Source organism: Misgurnus anguillicaudatus, chromosome 11 (assembly GCF_027580225.2).
Source record: "Misgurnus anguillicaudatus chromosome 11, ASM2758022v2, whole genome shotgun sequence".
Taxonomy (NCBI): Eukaryota; Metazoa; Chordata; class Actinopteri; order Cypriniformes; family Cobitidae; genus Misgurnus; species Misgurnus anguillicaudatus.
The window spans coordinates 1085926-1106687 of record NC_073347.2 but is presented as its reverse complement, the minus strand read 5'-3'; the positions used below and the strand labels follow the sequence as shown (position 1 = coordinate 1106687).

Below are 20762 nucleotides of genomic sequence, written 5' to 3'. Positions count from 1 at the left end.
TATGCAAAACACAATCTTCTTAAACAATTGCATTAAGTTTAAAGTAAAATAGTATGACATAGACATTAAGTTATTAAAGCAATCACAAAGTCTGTACCTGTCACCTGCAATGGTCAAATAAATATTATTTTGATAATTCTAGATATTCAACAATTGTTCGACTAATTTAATTGATTATTTAAAAATTAACTTACAAACTAACCATTGCATATCCAGAAAATGTTTCAAGATAAACTTTGGTTTTCTATCTATTATACAATGCACTATGACAATAGCCATATAAAAAGAAGATATTACACAGGAAATGAAGATAATTTAAGCAGATCCATCAGCTGTGGAACCACAATACAGCTGCACGATTAATCGTTAAAGGATCGTGATCTCGATTCAAACCCCCAAACGATCTTAATCTAGCATTTCTACGATTCAGGTAATTATATATTCAAATAGGAAAAGACGCAGTCTCGTCAGTTCTCTCGACAACACGCAATCACAGCGGCCGCGTTTATTTTTGCGCAAGCCAGATGTGCTTATGCTCATGTTCGCTCCACTGGTACAGCGGATGCTTTTGCCGAAAAGTTAGACAAAAAGAAACAGAAACTAAAGAGAATGAGTGAGGCAGAGCAATGCGCAGGTACGTCCGACAAGAACCTTGAAGTAGTTTTAGTACCAAAAAGAGTATCTTATTTCGGATCTTATCCCTTCCGAATGGGTTTTTAGCACAGGGGGAAACATTGGCTGCGTCCAATTGACCACACTTGCTGTCTTTGCACTTGACCACCTGACTACTTACATTACGTTTTCTTGTATTTGGCCCAAGTGTTCTAGTGGGCGTGAAGATTAAGCGTGCATGTATATTTATTCACCCGATGAACATTCATGCCGCCAGCGATTCTCCGGAATCCTCAAGCGGAGGTTTCCGCCTTCTGATTGTTTGCCGCGGAACGTTTCCGCCTTGCGATTGGTTGCAACAGAACCGCGTCATAGCTCATTACCATAAAGTTATGTCAACCCAGGGTCGGCGCTGTGGTGGGGCATTCGAGGGCCGTGCCCCCCCTAGTGGTCATTGATGCCCCTCCTAGTACAGGCCCCCAAAAAAATCCCTTTTAGTTAATATTTTAATATTAAATGTACACACTATAATTTAAATAAAATAAAATGATGGGAAAAAATATTTCGCATCATTTCGGTTGTTCGTGACATGTTACTAAGTTTCGTCATTATTGGACAATTCTTATTGGTCGCTGATTAAACTTGTTACATTTGACTTTTAGCGCGCAAAATCCATTTCAAGTTGTTGTTTCGAGAATCGAAAGAACAGTTTGTCTGTCTATATTATAGACAGTTAGCGGCTAATTGTTAACCTAAATATAGACAAAAAATGAATTTACGAAAATGGTTTAGTCCTGCGCAGCCTCTTCAATTAGCAGCATCTGATACTCCGGCCACCGCCACCAGTACGACGGTCTATGAGAGCCGAGCTGGCCCATCTGCTATTGCTATCTCCGGACAACTTCCAAAAGTTACTAGCGCAGCTAGAGCAACAATCTTCAAGCCCTCCAAGTCAGCGGACAGCGGTTGATGATATTGGGACTGACAGGCCTGTCCAAATTGTGTTAAAACAGTATCCGGTAACAGTTTACAGTGGTAAGGGGCGATCACAAGCGAATGGAAGGACACAGTAGACGGTTCAGTAGCCACACTCGTCGCCTGCAACTCTTTTGAGTAAGTCGTTTGTTCAATTCACTTTTTGAAGCCAGCCCTGGCTTTCATGATAAGGCATAGCAGGTAAATTGTTGATGAATGTTTGCTGGGTCTATCTGCATTTGTGTTTTATACTTGGCTACCTGTACTAAAGATATATGAGGGGGCATAACTTTACCCCCACCCCTTTCTGCCTTTTATTATCGTATTTCTGTGTGTGACTGAATAAACTGTGTGCAAAGGGCTGACGTTGCCACATAGCATCTAAATGACATGATATAAAAATTAACAAGAATAAACGAAATTCGCAAATAATAAATTTCTGCTGTGTTGTACTATGATGTTTTAATTTGCTCAGCGAGTATAGATCTGGTGTCAGTAGTAATGCTCTTTAAATATACAGCTGTATTATGTTATGCTCTGTTTGTCACATTTTCTACTAAAAATAAAGCAATGCTCATTAAATATGCCCCTCTATCTGAGATCCATCAATCACATTGGGATTTATGATGTTGCCACTGCGTCAAAATATTTCTCAAATGGCAGTGCCCCCCCCGCCGATGATCCAATGCCCCTCCAGCGTCATTGCTCTGACGCCGACTCTGTGTCAACCCATGTGACAGCAATTTTCACCATATTCAGGTTTTTTTTTGGCTACTTAAAATGTATATTTAAATTTTTTTCTTTAAATAAAATGAATACATAATGACTCTACAATTAACATTAACTGAATTTAAAGATTATGTACACTTATCTGAAACTTCAGAATCATAATTAATTTGCACCTGTAAAAACTAATGTTAAACTAATGTTCAGGGGTTGTATGTCTTTAAAATTAAAAAAGTTCTTGAGAATCGTGAGTGAATCTTGATCTTTATTTTAAGCAAAAAGAATCGTGATTCTCATTTTATTCAGAGTCGTGTAGCTCTAAATCACAATGCAAAAACATTACACAGACATTTCCCAGAGTTCAATTTGAAACAAGTCCAAGATACTAAGGAGAAGAGGATTGGATGTGATGTCAAGATATACTGGAACTATGGCCTAAACCACTTACATGCACACTGGACTGTTTTTAAGATACAATATTGTGGCCCCGGAGATAAACTTCAACACAAGAGCATTCGCCAGCTAAAGAAATCCAGCCAAAAAAGGCCCAATGATAGACATAAACACACAAACAACAAACTGTTGGTCTCACTGCCAAGGGGAGCATGACTGGTAAAATGATCTAGAAAGATGAATGCACCTTTAAAATATATATCAAACTGGGCATTAGATTGTTTAAAATAATACTTGTGGTTTTAATGATTTTTTATCTTATTAATCAGTTTGTCAAATGCTGTATACATCACAAATGTCCTACACACCCAAAATCAAGGAGGAATGTGTCACAGGGCAGACACATAAAATCAGCTCCCACAAAACAAACCAACAGAGACCCAAAAAACAATCAAAATCAGGATATTTTTTAATCAGAATCTACACACTTGTTATACAGGTTTGATTTGGTGAACAAGTGTTTTGTTGTTTAATCTTTAAAGAAAATATCCTATTACTGCAACTAATATAATAGCAAAGGTTTAATATTAATAAACTTAATAATATTACTTAAATTCTTCATAAAATTTCTTACAAAAATGTCATCAAGACATTTTAATACAATCTGAAAAGACCTAGACATTTCTAAATGTCCAGACAAAAATAAAAAAATGAATCATACAAGAATGTTAGAAGAATATACATGATATAATGTATCTATCTTAATTATACCTGCATGAGTTGCATTTGAATGAATTATTGATTAATCGAACAAATCGAACATTAAAAAAACAATATCACACATGACCTTTAAACAAAACACTTAACTGTAGCAAAAAATTACTTTAGATAAATGCAAAATAGGGGAACAAAACACTTACTTTCCAATGTTGTCTGGGAGTGCTTGCAAAGAAATGTCATTGATGGAAAGGCATGTTAAATTCCTCAATTCCGGAAAACTTTCTGGCAATCTGAAACAACACAAATGTGAATGAAATCAAGAGCAAACAGAGGATGAAAGACACTGAACAATTAATAAAACTATGACTGTATTAGGGCTGGACCAAAATATTCTATTATTCAAATAACCATTTGGTGGGTTGACATTTTCAATTGAGATTCAAATATTATTTCGCTGACAGACTGGTTTGACAACAGCAAACACCACAAGAAGAAGATCACGCACATGATGTTTGGCCAGAGGCTAATAATGTTGTAAATAGCATTCAATTTCTCACAAAACCCAATCGATTTGCTTCACAAGACATCAATATGTCACCAGGAATAGGAATTACTTGAAAGACAAACAATTGCAATCCCTTATAAGAATAAGAGATTAATTGCAAATAATTACAAATAACCAGAGAACAGAACAGGAGGCAAGCATTGCACCATTTAATACTATGAAGAAAACTATTATAAAACTACACTACATGCCATTAAGACTTGATTAAAGAACCATTCAGTCCCAAAACACAATGTACTAAAGAAAAAAAGGGAAAATGCTTGTTACTAGAAAAGTTATGCTATAGGGAAACCAAAAGAAACTTGCTACTGAAAACTGCTAGTTTAAGCTCAGCACTGACTTTCATCGGGCGATAGGTGGTAACAATGTTCACAACTCATTTTACATCCGTATTACTTCCAGCTGAGCAAATATTTATAAAGAGCACGTGCTTTACCTTAAAATTCCCGAAAATGGCAAAAAAAGCCTTAAAAGGACACAACTGGTACATGCTGTATTGATTGTATCTTAAAACGGTTTACATCATTCGAATCACAATCTATTGTATTTCAGTTATCCAAAGATATGTGACATGTATTGCTTTTTGTTTTTGAGGTGTTGTATTTGATGAAGTTTTCTGTCAAATAATGCAGTGTCCCTACCACGGTTCAGTTAAACAAAAGTAGAATGGCATAAAAGCTGAAATAGAAAAGCTGAAATGCACAACAATTACCTTGTCAAAGGATTTCCACTAAAATCTGCTACCTGGAGGGTTTTACAATATGAAATGCTTTCAGGAAGTTCAATAATATCTGTGAAAAAAGAAAACAATAAAATTCATGCATAACAATTTCAAACTTACTGACAGTGATCTAGTGAGCTACCTACATTAGCAACATTGTCATAAAGATACCTATGCTACTCATCCCATGCGGTCCTCCAATTTATGTTATGAACATTATCATGCTATGATTTTTAAGGGTTTTAAACAGAGATAATATTTCAATAATGTATGTGCTATAACAAAGACAGATCAAAGTTCATTGTGAATATAATGTTCGACTTTGTAACAGAGGAACAAGGCATTTAAAGCCCTCAGTGAAAGTCTGGTTTCAAAATTACCACTTAACCAAAAATAGCATAGCTACACAAAAATAGCAGAAACGAAAACTCAACTCTCATTTCGGGTGTGGATACACTGGGAATTTCTGTGGATGATGCCGAAATGTCGCAGATAATTACTAAGTGTTGAAAAACAGCTGCAGCGATATGTCGGGCGAATGATGGGAAAGGCCAAACTTACTTACAGACACTTAAACTAATTAAACAGCGGTCTGACAAATCAAAGGGCCAAATGGAGAAAATTATCTCTTACCGTTTCGAGAGACGTCCAACTCTACAAGTTGATTAAAGTTAGCTATGTCCCCTGGCAGCCGTTGGATCTCATTGTCACTCAGGCTGAGCTTTCGCAGTTTCGTCAAATTGAAAAATGGCTGCAAGAAAACAAGCAACACCAATTATGTTAAAGGGAAAAATATAGAACGCATACTCGAAATGTGACCTCTGCATTTATCCCATCCCAGTGAGTAGTGAATACACACAGACACACAAAGTGCAATAAGCAGCTATCACTGCAGCGCACAGTGAGCAATTAGGGGTTTAGGTGCCTCGCTCAAGGCAACTCTGGAATAGTCCTGCTCTACAATACACGTTCTCAAGCAACAAAAAGTGCAATGAAGCTTTATTACGCATAATAAAAATTCATGTTTTAGATATGTTACAGCATAACCTTAAACCTTTGCTACTGAAATGAAAACCAGTCCCACTCCCTGTTTTATCACAGAGCAGAAGGGCGCACTCACACTACCCAAACTAAACCACGCCCGGGTGCGTTTGACCTCCAAAGCCTGGTTTGTTTGACTAGTGTGATTGCTCTCTAAACCGCGCCCGGGCGAGGTTTGGTTAATCGCGCCCTGGCCGGCTTGCAGAGGGGGCTCGAGCGCGGTTCACTTGGGCTCAGGCGCGGAACTCACAGTTTGACCGCAAATCACGCCATGAGGAGAGACGTCAATTGCGCGAACTCTCATGTTCATATGCCTTCGTAAAAACCTTCTGATGTACACTGCAGGGTTACATGAATGTCTGAGCTCCACATGCGACAGATAGCAATATGACATGTGAGAGGGCTGTATGTCATCGCACACCAAACGACTCACAGTCGCTTAGCATTACGATGGGCTCCAGTGTTAAGAGAGCGCTTTACTTCCTGGTTACTTCAAATCAATCGCATTCTAAAGACGAAAGCGTGCACGGGCTCGGATCGCTTATAATGCGGTGTGAGTGTGTGCTTCTGGGGGAGTAGGAAGGGGGGACAATCGCGCCAAGGTTAGGCCTGGCTGGGTTAGCCCTAATGTGAGTGCACCCTAAGAATCTTAAGTCACTAACTTTGTACAGATTTTTCAAACAGTAATCCACACTATTAATGCACTAGTGTAGTGTGTTTGTATGTTTGTTTTTAATGCAGCTTCTGTGGCTATTTTTATTGCAAGAATAAACAAATACATTAAATTTTATATCTGCCTGGTATATTATTCTTCCAGTGTTTCCGCTATATATATGCAAGAAACGCAGTGCAAAAGACCTACAAACAGAACCAAAGCCAGACGGACTGTTCCAATTCACCATCAGAGAACAACAAAATAACAATAACCAGTTCCAAAAGGCTAGCAATTAGGAACATCCAGTGAACTGGCAAAAGCAGCTCAGTGTACAGCGTTTTGTGATGTAATCTGCTATTCACGTCTATCTGCATGACCTACTTCAGTTCCTCCCACCTCTTGCTGGCACCACGGCTGACAATGAGAAAAAAACTACATTTGACGCAGCCCATAAAACAGAGATAACAGAAACAAACAACCTGCCTGCAGTCTCTGGTGCTCTTTGAACAGCAGTCCTCTACTTCCTTTATATGTTCAGATAAAAAAAGATTGACACTTACAGTGCTGGCATAAGCCAACAGGTGAAAAGATAAACACATAGGCAGTTTGATCAATAACCAGTCTCTATAGCTGTAGTCTGTAAGTTTTTTGGTTAAAAATAAACAAATAAATACTGTCTGCACACTTGAATCCTAAAAGCAAATTTAATCACCAAGCTTTGGTCAAGCGACCATCCTCAGGGCATACAGACAATAAATGTAGCAATCAACTTAATTGTGTTCAGGACAATCAACAGTGATTGTGTTAAAAATAAACAAAATTTTTTTTGTTATTCAACAGGTGCAAAAAATCAGTGTTCTCATTTACAACGTTAAGTTTATAATAATATAAAGCTGTCAGTATGATTTCACAAATAGTGTCAGTTTGAATTCAAACCAACTATTGCAAGCAATTTTACATTTCAAACAGGGATAACAATAGATGTAATAATAGGAAATGTCAAGGATTGTAGCTTCTTGGAATACCAGATGAGAAGACTGTAATACCTGACAGGCATCACTGAAATATGTTTCGTGAGAATGACACCTGTCTTTGTAACAGTCCTCAAATTCAGTGCACAATTGTTCATTAAGCTTATTATCTAATGTACACTATATTGCTAGCTATAACAGCTTCAACTCTTCTTGGAAGACTTTCTACAAGGTTTAAGTGGGTGTTTATGGGAATTTTTGACCATTCTTTGTAAAGTCGGACACCGATGTTGGACGAGAAGGCCTTGCTTGTAGTCTCCACTCTAATTCATCCCAAAGATGTAATATTGGGTTGAGGTGCAGGCCAGTCAAGTTCCTCCACACCAAAAACTCGCTCATCCATGTCTTTATATCCCTTGCTTTGGGCACTGGTCCACACAGTGATGTTGGAACAGGAAGGGGCAATACCCAAACTGTTCCCACAAAGTTGGTAGCATGAAATTGTCCAAAATGTCTTGGTATGATGAAGCATTAAGAGATCTTGTCACTGGAAGTGATTTGGAACACCTGAATTCAATGATTTGCAGGGGTGTCCCAAAACTTTTGGCAATACATTGTATATGCTTGACAGCAGAATTGCAATGCCATACATTAAGAAAAAAATCTAAGCTGTTAGATCCCTTCAACATTTTATTTTACCTTATACAAAAACACAGTGACAAAAACTAAACATATTTTCTCTTATCACTTAATTCTATATTGGCAGGAAAGGGACTATTTTATTCAAGAAAGTTTAGTTCTTAAAGTGCTTTTATGGCAGCTGAACAGCCGAGGTTTGCCTTTTTTCGTGCAGTGGTAACAACCCATCTATTGGGTAACAGTCAGGCAAGCAAAAACCCCTTACATTTCCCAAACATCACCTTAACTTTATTCCAGATCCTTTCAGCTCCAATCATTTGTCCATCACATGCTGTGCTTTCATACAATCGCTTAGCTGGATATTATCTGGATTTCATCCCACACAATATGAAGGATTAAATCAATATTCTATTAGTAATTTAATTTTCCATAACTTGAGTAATTTTCCATTTAAACATGGAGGTTATATAATTTCTGAAACTACACTGTTCTTCAGCATCAATCACACGTATTATTAACTCACATCGGTAATAAAGAAAGAAAGAAAAGAAAGAATTTGCTTAACGCCAGTCGGTGCCAGGTCGGCACATATTCCACAGCACTTTGCTATTAACAAGTTGTAAAAAATAATACCTTGTCTTACCTTAGCAACATTCTTCTCTGTAAATTGCCTAATCCATAACCATATTATTCCTCTCTAATAAGAGTTTAATCCACTACTTATTCCAGATTCAAAGATCTACGTGCCGTCACTGTGACTTTTTGTTATCTTGTGTTAGGCCTGGGCGAAAAATCGATTTAATGAATTAATTCGAATTTTTTGTTGTGGGCGATTTAAAAAATAAGTAATTCGAATTTTTTGTAATGGCGCATTTTTGGCTGCCCGGGGCTTCCGTAGCATTATTATAGCAACATCAACAACATCATAGCACACGTAAAACACAGCTGGGACTTTGATTCCAAGAGGGTGTTTATTTATTTATTTATTATTCATCTCATAAATTGGGGTTACATTTGTCTTGCTTTTGATTAAATAAAAGCAAAATTTGCTTTAAGTTGTCTGCCATTTGTACTTATTGCTTTTCTTAATAAGTGGGGGGGGGAATCGGAAAAAATCGGAAGTCGAATTAAAAAAAATAAAATCGGAGATTTTATTTTTAGGCCAAATCGCCCAGCACTATCTTGTGTCATCTTACATAATAAGCATTGTTTGCCGTTTGAACAATAATAATGATTGCTCATACAATGCAATGGGCTTGACATTAGCATTGCTTACTGGCTACCATCTCTGAGAAAACATTTTAGATATAAAAATATGGTTCATTCATTTAATAAAAATGTGTGAAAGAAAGTGTAGTGTGTAGTCGCTACCTTAAAACAGGAGCCAGTTGTCAGTCAGTATTTGTTCATTTTTACTCATTTATGACTAGTCACTTGATTGGTGGACAAAAAACAAGCGCAACACTGTCATGACCGTAACTTTCTTAAAACTGATGCCATTAATCTAAGTGTCTCATTAAATTCCTGCGTGTCAGGGAGAGAATACAAAACACTCACTGGTTTTAACCCTCTGCGCGCTAACAACCTTTCTAGTGCAAGGAAATGTCAGAGCCAAGCATATTACAAACTCATGTGTGAGGAAGGGCATGCAAATACTCTTCACCCAAAAATTAAAATTCTCTCATCATTTACTCACTCTCATTTTGTTACAAACCTGCATAAATGTCTTTGTTCTGATGAACACACAGGAAGATATTTTGAGGAATGTTTGTAACCAAAGCATTTGTGGACCACATTTACTTCTTATAGTAGGAAAAAAGAATACTATAAGAAGTAAATGGAGCCCACGAAAGGTTTTGAAACAAACACTTCTCAAAATATCTTCCTTAGTGTTCATCAGAACAAAGACATTTATGCAGGTTTGTAACAAAATGAGAGTGCGAAATGATGACAGAATATTAATTTTTGAGTGAACTATCCCTTTAAATCCAAAAGTTCTGTTGCCAACCCCCGATAAAATGTTCATATCGTGACTGTTAGAATACCTTAATATTTTCAGACTCCAGACATTTTAGCCATATATTCCTGGCACAAAACAACTTGCACTGTGTCTGCTTACGACACCTGCTTGACAGCTGATGTAAAATTAAGAATCAGCCTCAACAAAACTGATTCAGATCGGTGTGAAAAAAACATGATCGGCCTAGATACTGATATCATTGCAACTGGCGTGGACAACCCTATTGTAAGGTATGCATTTTCTTTTACATAGTGTGTGTGCTCCCTGGGAACCGACCCAGCAACGCTCAATGCCAGACGAGCTGCATAACAAGCAAGTTTGATGAAGAACTCACAATATGGAGCCATTACAGTGATAGGAAAATTATGCATTTTAATCATTTAACAGAAAAAAATTATTTTCAGGTATGTCACACTTTCGGACAGTCAGATGAGAATAATAAAAAGCTGATTTTAAAAAATGTAAGACTACTCCAAAACATGAATAATGCATTTTTCAGCGTTTCAAACACATACTCGCAAAGCATCTTTAGACCTGAATCCAGATTTCACTGTAAAAAATACTTTGCTGCTACCTCAGATTTACAAGTCATGTCAACTTACTATTATTTATCTTGACAAGAGATGAGTTGCTACAACTTTTTTCAACTATATTATATAAGTTATAACAACTCACCTGTAGTTATAACAACTCATCTCTAGTCAAGGTACTGTAAATAATAGTAAGTTGAAATGACTTGTAAATCTAAGTTGATTCAACAAAAAATTTTAAGGCAGCAAAGTATTTTTTTACAGTGGAAATAGAAAAAATATTAAGTTTATAGTGTAAAAATCTGAAAGTCATTTCGTACGCCTCACTAGCACAGCTACTCAGAAAAGTGGAAAATCCAGTCGTGTCAGTCAAACGTGAGGTAGGACAGCTCAAGCTTGCAGTTGGATATAACTGAACAGATTCGGCTCAATGTGACAAAAATACCCAAAGATTTTTAAAAATAAGTAGGCAAAATAAACCCTGTAGTTTACTAACCAGTCAAAAAGTGTCTGTAGTGCATAACTAACCAATCCAGTTATGAATCACAATCAGACTAAACTGATATTGTTTATAGCTCCCTTTAAAAATGTTTATTCTGCACATCCTCTGGACAACAGACACACACAGAAACAACAGGTGTGCCTATGGCTGTGCAATTAATTGTTTTTGATTGTCAACTTCAATTTTTGATTCAAACAATTATTGTGCAATTAAAATATAAATTGTGTGCTGCTGGACCGATGTGTTTGTAAGGCACTATTTGAAGGCCCCACTGCTTTGACGTATGTAGCCTATTGTAAAGGGCGATTTATAGTCGTGCGTAGGTCCTACGGCGTAGCTACGGCGTAGGCTATCCGTAGCCTGTGCGTAGCTCTGCGTAGCCTGACGCGCACCTCACAAATTTTCTAACAGCGCGTCGGCTCTACGCGGACCGTAAGCGCTGTGATTGGTCCACCAGAACCCCTCCCGTCAGGTAAAAAAACTGCGTCATAGGTATTTCCGTTTGAGACGGTGAAAACAAAGACGAGCCAAGTTGAGGAGTGATTTAACTCAAACTGAAACATAAGTCGCTGTTTATTTACTTCCATCATTGCTGGTCTTCTCAAATTATACACAACAAGTTGCTATTTCTTCTTCGTTTGTGGGTTTACTTGCTTAGCTTCTTCTTCTGTGACGACTTCTGCTGCTACTGTGGTTACACGCGTGATTACTGCCAACCAGCGGTTTCGCGTGTGTTTGCACGTCGACGCGGACGGCGACGCACAAGTATAAATGAAAACCGACGCGGAACCTACGCCGTCGCTGCTACGCCGTAGGACCTACGCACGACCACAAATCGCCCTCAACACTTACTTAATAAAAAGGTTAAATAAATGCATGTTTTCAAAGTCACTAAGTAATTGTATTAAATAACCGTGATTATATTCAAGCAGCCTATGCCACCCTAACTCATAGACACGTCTGCTTGTAAAAACAAAGATGGGCCAAGGAGGAGTGATATTGAACTCAAACTGCAACAAAGGTCCCTGTCTATTTACCTTCATCACTGCTGGACTTCTCAAATAGCACACACTTCTTCTTTTGTGATTTTTTTTCTCTTCTTCGTCTGTTGCATTGCTATTGTGTGTTACACGCGTGGACGTGTAGCCTATGGCGTAGGTCCTACTCGCAAGAATAATGTGCCCTTTACGTACAGTGTTAAATGTACATTGCTGCCGTTTATTGGAGTACCACCAGACCTGATTTTGCTGTGTAGCACTTCCATTAGGATGACTGGTTTTGTTTACAAACCAAGAGAGACTAAACCGATCCAATGAAAGTAAAAATATAAAAGAGGACTAAACCATCAAGGTGTATTGACAAACCTGTTATTCTGGTTAATGAAGCTGTGTGCTATGTTTTGCTAATGCATCACCCCTCCTCCACCATTTGGCTCACAAGTACGAGTATACACTAACCTTTTAAACTTCTCTGTCAATATTTAAAGCCTGATTGGGTTTGAACAAAGTAAACCGAGACACTGCTAATTTGCCAACCCTCTTAAAATTTCATGAGCAAACGAAAACAGAATGTATTGTAGAGGACAGGGCACGAGTGGGACTCATTTTCAGCCTTGGAGTTTCATGCCTTAGACCAGCCCACTTTAGTTCATGACTGACTATATTAACTCTTTCCCCGCCATTGACGAGTTATCTGGTCAATTAAGAGAAAACATTTCCCTGCCGATGACACTTTCCTGGCGAGTTTTTACGGTAATCTGTACACTCTAAAAAAACAGTGCTAAATAGCACCAAAAGTGGTTTACTGGCTCGTAATCATAGGGGAACCATTTTAAGTGCCATATAGCACCTGTGTAGAACCATATTGTGCTATATAGCAGTGGTTTTCAAACTGGGGGCCGCGAGATGGTGCCAGGGGGGCCCCAGTTTTATGACATTTTATAAAATACATTAATTTATCATGAATTCTATGTAATTAAACCTAAAAAATAATAAGCCAACCAACCAACAGCAATACTATAATTTTATATGTTTTGTTTAATTAAAATATTATATTTTAAAACTGTTTTTGTCATACATTTTCTTTCGGGGGGCCGCGACAAAATGCACTGTACACAAGGGGGGCCGCACGCTGAAAAAGTTTGGGAACCACTGCTATATAGAACCATATCTGGTGTTATAGTGGTGCTATTTCACCCCCGGATGGTTCTTCACAGGTGCCACATAGCACCAAAAATGGCTCCCCTATGATTACGAACTTTTAGTGCTATTTAGCAATATTTTGTAAGTGTAAATCCACTAGATTAAAAGAAAACTGCAGCGAAAACAAATTTTACAACAGTTAAAACTCTGTGTTTTGATAATCGTTTTGAATCTGATCTCTAACAAAATTCCTTTAAACAAATGCAATTATTTCAGCTTTTTGCTCAAAATTTGGTATTTTCTAAGAAACCTTACTATATTTAAGAGGCTATAAAAAGAGAACAATTGAAGATTTTTTTCCCATTTTGTTTGTTTTAAAGCAGAGGGTGTCATTTGGTACAGGCTGAATATGGGCTTTATATTGGCAATCCATCGGCCTTCTTGCGCACGAGTTGTAAGCAGATGTTAGAATCAATTAATGGAAAACCCATGTTGGTCAACGCATATTCGTGGTTTCAGTAATTAAAAAAAAGAGAATAAAATGCTTCACAAAAGCTTGAGATATTTGCTGTATATCAGATGATTCACATGTATACGTTTGCTCTGACTGTAATTAGCTAAACATATTTAAAGTCCAAGGCTGCTATTGTAAATTTGCTTGGATTAATAGTTTGCAACAAAAACTTAAAGTAATCTCCTTAAAAAAAAAAATGTATCCATCTGAAAGCCCAGAATTGACATGATCAGACATGAAAACTAATGTTTGTTTTCAATAGACAACTTCCTCATTGGTAAACCAGGATGCTTTTAGCTCAGCCCTTAAAGGAAAAGTCATACATGTCCAATGCAATTTCATGTAACCGCACGTCCGTAATAAGGCACAGCTTTAACTTTAAGTTCCATTAATGATCTATACAAAAACAATGGAGACAAATAAAAGCTATAAGTAGACAAAAGTTTTGATAAGCTAACTGATAGGGGCGGTTTCCCAGACACGGCTTAAGCTTAATCCTACTCTAACTTAAATGTTAGTGTTGTCTTGATCGTAGTAATGTGCTCTGACATATCTTAAAATACATCAGTGCAAGTGTTGTGTCTCAAGATGCACACCAGTAGTGTTTATTTATAACTTATGCTTTTAGAAATGGCTTAAGTCCTGTTTTAAGAGAATCCTTGTCCGGGAAACCACCCCAAAAAAGACTAGGTGGTCTACAACAAGATATAATATATTACTTTGATATGCAAAGGCAAATGTTAATGAGTTTGTTATGTCCTCCTTACTTGTGGCCGTTTGGCGTCTTGTCTAAAAGTGTATTTGTCATGTCCACATCAGAAATTTTGATTCCAGTTTACAGCATGTTTTCAAAGACTCTGTTTACAAAGACTCAAAGGAAATACCCTGGAATTCAGATGAATCAGATTATCTTTTTATGGAAACTCAAACAAAAAGCTCAAGAAGGTGTAAGACAGCAAAGTCAGTGCAAAGGTTACAATGTTGTTGCTGAACACGACATCTTACGATCTATCAGTCATCTGGAAGATTTAAAATATAATTGGCTAAAGCATAACTGCACACAGTTCTTGTGGTCAGTCGATCACTGCTGTGTTCAAGATGTATTGCTTTAGCAGCATGAGGATAACCACCAGCAACCTCCTGACAAAGTTAGCAAAACCTACATGGTTTAGTTTAACTGATACTGAAACTTTGAATTATTAGTGTAAACATTACACCAATCCAATTTTAAACCTACTTGAAACCCTGAGCTCATCGCAAAGATCAGCAGTGTCATTAAATGAGAGTGCACGTGTGAATGAATACGCTGTAAAACTGTCTGCTTTGTGTTAATATGAAAGCATTGCAACAGACACTTGTAATATTTTTTATGCAGGGCAGTATAACAACAAAGCTATACTAATTGATAATACACCTTTAAAAGTGAAACATCTAATGGAATAAAACGTGTTTACTTGGGCATTTCTGCCCAGGCAAAATAAGGCATGCTCGGGTCTCTCCTTCTGTGGTAGGGACAGGTTTGTGCCAAATTTCTGCGCTCTCGAAATTACGTTTAAGAATGCGCATGTAAGTATGCAGGAGCGCTCCAAAGGCAGCATTTTAGAGTTTTCGGACGCAGCCTCTGTGTAGTCCATGCCACTCCATCAGAAAGCAGATGATGGCAATTAGGTACTAATCACGGAACCGGGTTTACTGATGAAATGCACATGACAATCGGATGCGATTTATTGTGCAGCCCTAGTCCACATTACCTAAATCTGCAGCTGACACTTAGGGCTGTGACGGTGGCAGCTTTTTACCACCACGATAGTAATTCACTGCGGTGGTGCGGTGGTTATAGATTGTGTGTGTGTGTGTGTGTGTGTGTGTGTGTGTGTGTGGGAGGGGGTGTGTGCATGCACGTATGTGCATGTGGACATTGATGCAGGTCTTATAATGCATACATATATTCTGAAATATATGCCGTTGTCTTCAGGTTCAAACTGCCGCAGACACTGCCCATAACATCTCAACATAATTCTTGCCGTTGTTTTAAATAGGCTACACACGAATGATTGCTGGCTGCCAACAAAATCAATGTGCCTATCTTGTCAAATTTATTTTTGGTCATATCTTTAATATTGATTGAATAAGGTCAGGTCAAAGATTGAAATCATAATGAAATGAATGGCTACAATCAGACTTTGATGCTCATCATCTCAGAATTTGATTTTGAAACTGTAGTATGGTTATTACAGATAAAAAAAATGTCATAATTGTGCTGCTTTTTGTCACATATTTAGAAATTTGTATCCATTTATAATTGACCTATTGTTAGAAAAGGGCTGGATGAATGAATACAGAGTGGATACCTGTCTATTATAGACAGATATATAAACAATATCCACTTCAAGTATATAGACAAAATAGTATTGAAATATTTGCCTGCAAACTTAAGTTTTAGCAAGCGTCACAACTAACCCCCTACCTGTTACAATTAAGTTAATTGTCCCCACATATGGGGAAAGTTCTAACGTTTGCAAATCTGTCACGTTTGGTGTAATTGTCCAAGAATGGTAAGTACTAGAAACAAACTATAAATGGTCATTTGTAGCTACACTCAAAAAAATTATTCATTGGATTAACTCCATAAAATTGTGGGCAGGATTTCCATCCAATATGAATGTGTACCCCTAACTCATAAAAAACTGCTTTACACAATAAAAATATATTGAGTTAGTCCAACTCAATTTAAAGTAAATGGCAATACTCAATTAGTTGCCTCAACTCAATTTAGTGTAGTCTGAATAACTTGATTCTGTTATTTTATATAAAACGTTTTTATATCATACTAATTAGCATAAGCACATGTTAGCATGCTAACATATGATACTTTGGATGAGCATGTGAGAAGAGACTGATCTCCAAACAGGCATTAACACAGTTAGTGCTCATTGAGAGAAAATACGTCACATCCACAACCTAACCACAAGTGCCACCCTTCTGCACAATGGTAACCAAACAATTTGAAAAAATATAACACAAACTCTTCTAAATCAATAAGATAAACGGACATTAAACACTATTAAGTCTTTCTCTTTACCTAAAAATGCATAAAATAACACTTGACTTAATTAAAAAAAATACTCTCCAAAAGCAGTTACATGCAAAGCATGCTGGGAAATTCTTTTTCCAGAACCCAAACTCAAACTAATTGTGTTAACGCAATTAAAAGGAATCAATAAATTATAGTACATTTTTATTTTGTGTAAGACTAATTAAAAATATATACTTATTGCTCTTAATGATGTATTTTAAATTAATTGAACACAATTTTAATGTGTCATATCTAAGAAGGGCTTGAATCATTTTGAATCAGAGTGTAGGGTTGGGAACCGAGAACCGTTCTGTTTTTAAAAGGAACCGGAACCGCACGTAATTCTTAATGTTCGGTTCTAAAAGCGGTTCCTATGCGATGCACGGGGCAAAACGCTGGGAGCGGTCACTTTAAATAGCCATGTCTTACCTCATGAATATTAACTACATTGAGCCACTGTTTGCAAAGAAAACACTCGCGCTGCTGAGGTAAGCTTTGTATACTTAGGGGTGGTTTCCCGGACAGGGATTAGCTTAAACCAGGACTAGGTCTCAGTTTAATTAGGAAATATAACTAGTTTTAACAGACATGCCTTACTAAAAACATTACTTGTGTGCATTTTGAGACAAAACAAAGGGCACTGATGTATTTTAAGATATGTCAGTGCAAGATGTTTTCAGTTTGGACAGCTCTTACATTTATTTTAGTCTAGTACTAGTCTAATCCCTGTCCGGGAAACCACCCCTTAGTGTTAAACCTGTCTAAAAGTCAAAAGTGTGGGCTGTTGACGCTACAGTGCGACCCGCGGTGGCGTGCACTTCACAAACTATAAAAAATATAAAGTACAGTCTCACCTAGCGAGATGTCTTCAAGTTCACGTGAACGCAAACACCCATAAAACTCAACAGTTAGTGCACTATAAACTGATATCAGTAATAGGGCTGTGACGATTTATCGTGAAAATGCGCGTTTTCTCAATGAATGAATAGACCCTTTTACAGCCCATGTGATCAAATAGCCTGCACGCTCATTAAGGCAACAGAAGTGGTGTTATTCCCCATCGGTTATAATGTGTTAGCAACTCAGAAAGTTTATTAAAACGGATTCCCAGCATCAAAATGTCTGGTTGTTGCGTTTTGGTTGCACTAATATACTAATATACATATATATCTTTATCTTGTCACTTTATATTTGGCCATCTGCTAACGTCTTCTATCTACTCCACCATAGAACACGGATCTGGTAGATGTGTTAAAAAAGTTGATAAAGTCAATTGTTTAAAATAACTTTCTCTCTCTGTGTTGCTTCACTGCTGATTCTTGCTATACTTCTGTTGCCTAAATGCATGCACATACGCTGCCACGTCATCGTGTACAAACATTAAAAGGGTCTATTTGAATGAATTACGGTGAAATGCCGCCACATCCAAAAGCCAGAGGGCGCCCTCGTGTAGAAACGCCATTTGTGCCACAGAAGAAGTAGCATTACAAACGCAATTCCAGGAATTGTCTACAGGAATATTTATATCGCTGTACTTCAGATTGTTTCATGTATTTTCATGATAATAAAGAATATTTTGAATGACTGTGTTTGACGAGTGTTGCTTTTTTAAATGCACATTATAAACGACTCAAACTCAATGATTTTAGATTGATGAGGACTTCCTACTGATCACAGACCCATAGTACACGCACAAGCTGTGCATGAAACACAGAATCGGAGCCTTGCGATTCAGAATCGATTTCAGACAGGTCTTTTTAATGGGGAATGGGATGAATCGCCACAGCCCTAATCAGTGATGACCCGCTGGCTAGGGATGGGTGATATGGCCTAAAAAAATATCACGGTAATTTCAGTTGTTTGTTGCGGTGATGATAAAAATGACAATAAATTATTCTCTTCTGTAAAATATCAGATTAGGTTATGTTTAAGTTGTGTTCCACTGTGACTGTGCTGAAAAACATCACACAACAACAATTACACAATAATAATTTATTTTAAATCAATTACAAGTTTAAAATGTAAACACAGATTCTGTATTTATTTATACTCTCATGGTGCAAAAATAGTGCAAACAGGAAAAGTAACAATTTCTTTGTGTTTCAAAATTCAACAGAGTACAACTGCAAATAAACCCTGATAAAGTAACAAACATGTTAAAGTAACCTGATAAAGTAAAGAAGTTTAGTGTTGAACAGTCAATAGTCCCTTTCACACATACAGTCTTTACTGGTAATTTACTGGTAAATTGCAGTTAACAGGTAATGTGTGAACAGAACCTTTCCAGTAAATCAGAGCTCCCAATTTACCAGTAAGACAGGTTGTACGATTACCAGTAATTTACCAGTAAGTGCTATTTGTGAACGCGCTGACAGCTTCAGGCCAATCAGAGCTCTTTTTTTTTTATAGATGACGCGTTTACCCCTGCACTGTTTACAGACAGACAGCACACATGTGCTGCTTAAAAGTCGAGCATACCTGAAGTTAACATTCACATTTCTTCACCAAAGTTGTTTCAAACCGCTTTTCCATCTATTTGCCAAATTGCCGACGTCCTTAGCACACCCTCTGTGATTTGCAGACAGCTTCTTAAGCAGCCTAGGCGGATATGCAGCAAATATCAAACGTAAAACTAACTTTACCTCGCTCCTCTGTGAAGCCTAATGTGCAAACTCAGGTTCCGTTTGACGCCGCCTAATGTTGTTTGTTCACGAGCAACTTCGCGACCGTCAGCGTTTGCCACAGATGTGAAAACAATAAAATACGGACTGTGGATACTAAGTCATAACCCGCCATTGTTTACAAATACGACACTGAGCTCACCGGCCGCACGCCACAGGTAACTTCCGCTTTTTCTCAGAGTTTACTGGTATTTTAATATGTGTGAATGACGTCTTACTGGTAAAAAGACGGAACGTCACTGCATGTGTGAACGGCACGTTTTTGTATTTACTGGTAAATGCATTCTCTGGTAAATTCATGGTAATAACAAGCAACTCCTCACGTCCACCTTCCGCAATGTTTGTTTTCACTCCGCACGTGAACAGTGAATTGGGCACGCACAAACTACCTCATCAAGTAGATTTATCGTTGTTATCGCGAGGCGACAGATTTTCACCGCAAGGATAAATTTTGTCTGTATATCGCAGACAATAAGATATCGCCAATTCCTACCGCTGGCTTTGGGACGGAATGGGTAAGATGTTCTCTCTTGGTCAAGGTTGCAAAATGTATCAATTTGCACTACCAGTACAGCATCAGAACGCGTTTTCAGCGCTGTGCAGACATTATTATAACCCCCAAAAGGTTGTGACGAGCAGCCACCTACGGAAAAGAATTTGCGCATATGAACACCCATGTTTTTTTTAAACGTATCTGATTCTCGTTTACATTTTTATATTTCAAAATATATGTATGAGTCAATGCACGCATGCACATACTTGTACAGAAGCCTTTGCAGGATATATAACAAAACACTTGCTTCAGCATATATAAATCTCAATATGTCTGAGAACTACTCCTAACATGTCCACTTCACCAGGTAGGATCTTACGAGGACTACTTCAACAGAAATAAATGATATAGTGACTGAAAATATTAATTCACTTTACATTTAAAATATTTTGACAGTGATTAATAAACACAAATAGAATTGTTGAAGTATTGTGCATTGTTTTTTATTATATGGAACCAGAATCGGAACCGGGAATCGTTAGGCAGAACTGGAACCGGAAAATTTCTTATGATATTTGTAGCAGAGATGTGTGTGTTGCTTGTGTAAAAATATAATTAATCAAACCCAAATATTTTTTGAATGATTGAGCCAAAACCAAAAAGTGCTAGGTTGTGCCCCGCCCTCCCAATAGCAATAGATAAAAGTATGTAGGCAGCTATTGGTCTCGTTATGAGTATATGTTGTAGTATGCTAGTATCTAATATATGATTATGTTGCTTGCTATGC

At 37.5% G+C, this 20762-nt stretch overlaps 1 protein-coding gene across 1 annotated transcript in view; it reads right to left on the bottom strand.

Moving 5' to 3' along the window:
* lrrc1 (leucine rich repeat containing 1) overlaps positions 1–20762 on the bottom strand; it is a 50756-nt gene that overhangs the window by 28012 nt on the left and 1982 nt on the right. The window contains exons 2-4 of the mRNA XM_055169895.2: positions 5346–5463; positions 4704–4782; positions 3627–3716 (exon numbers count right to left, since the gene is read on the bottom strand). Of these exons, the coding sequence (XP_055025870.1) occupies positions 3627–3716; positions 4704–4782; positions 5346–5463 (287 nt within the window). The remainder of the gene's footprint in view (positions 1–3626; positions 3717–4703; positions 4783–5345; positions 5464–20762) is intronic.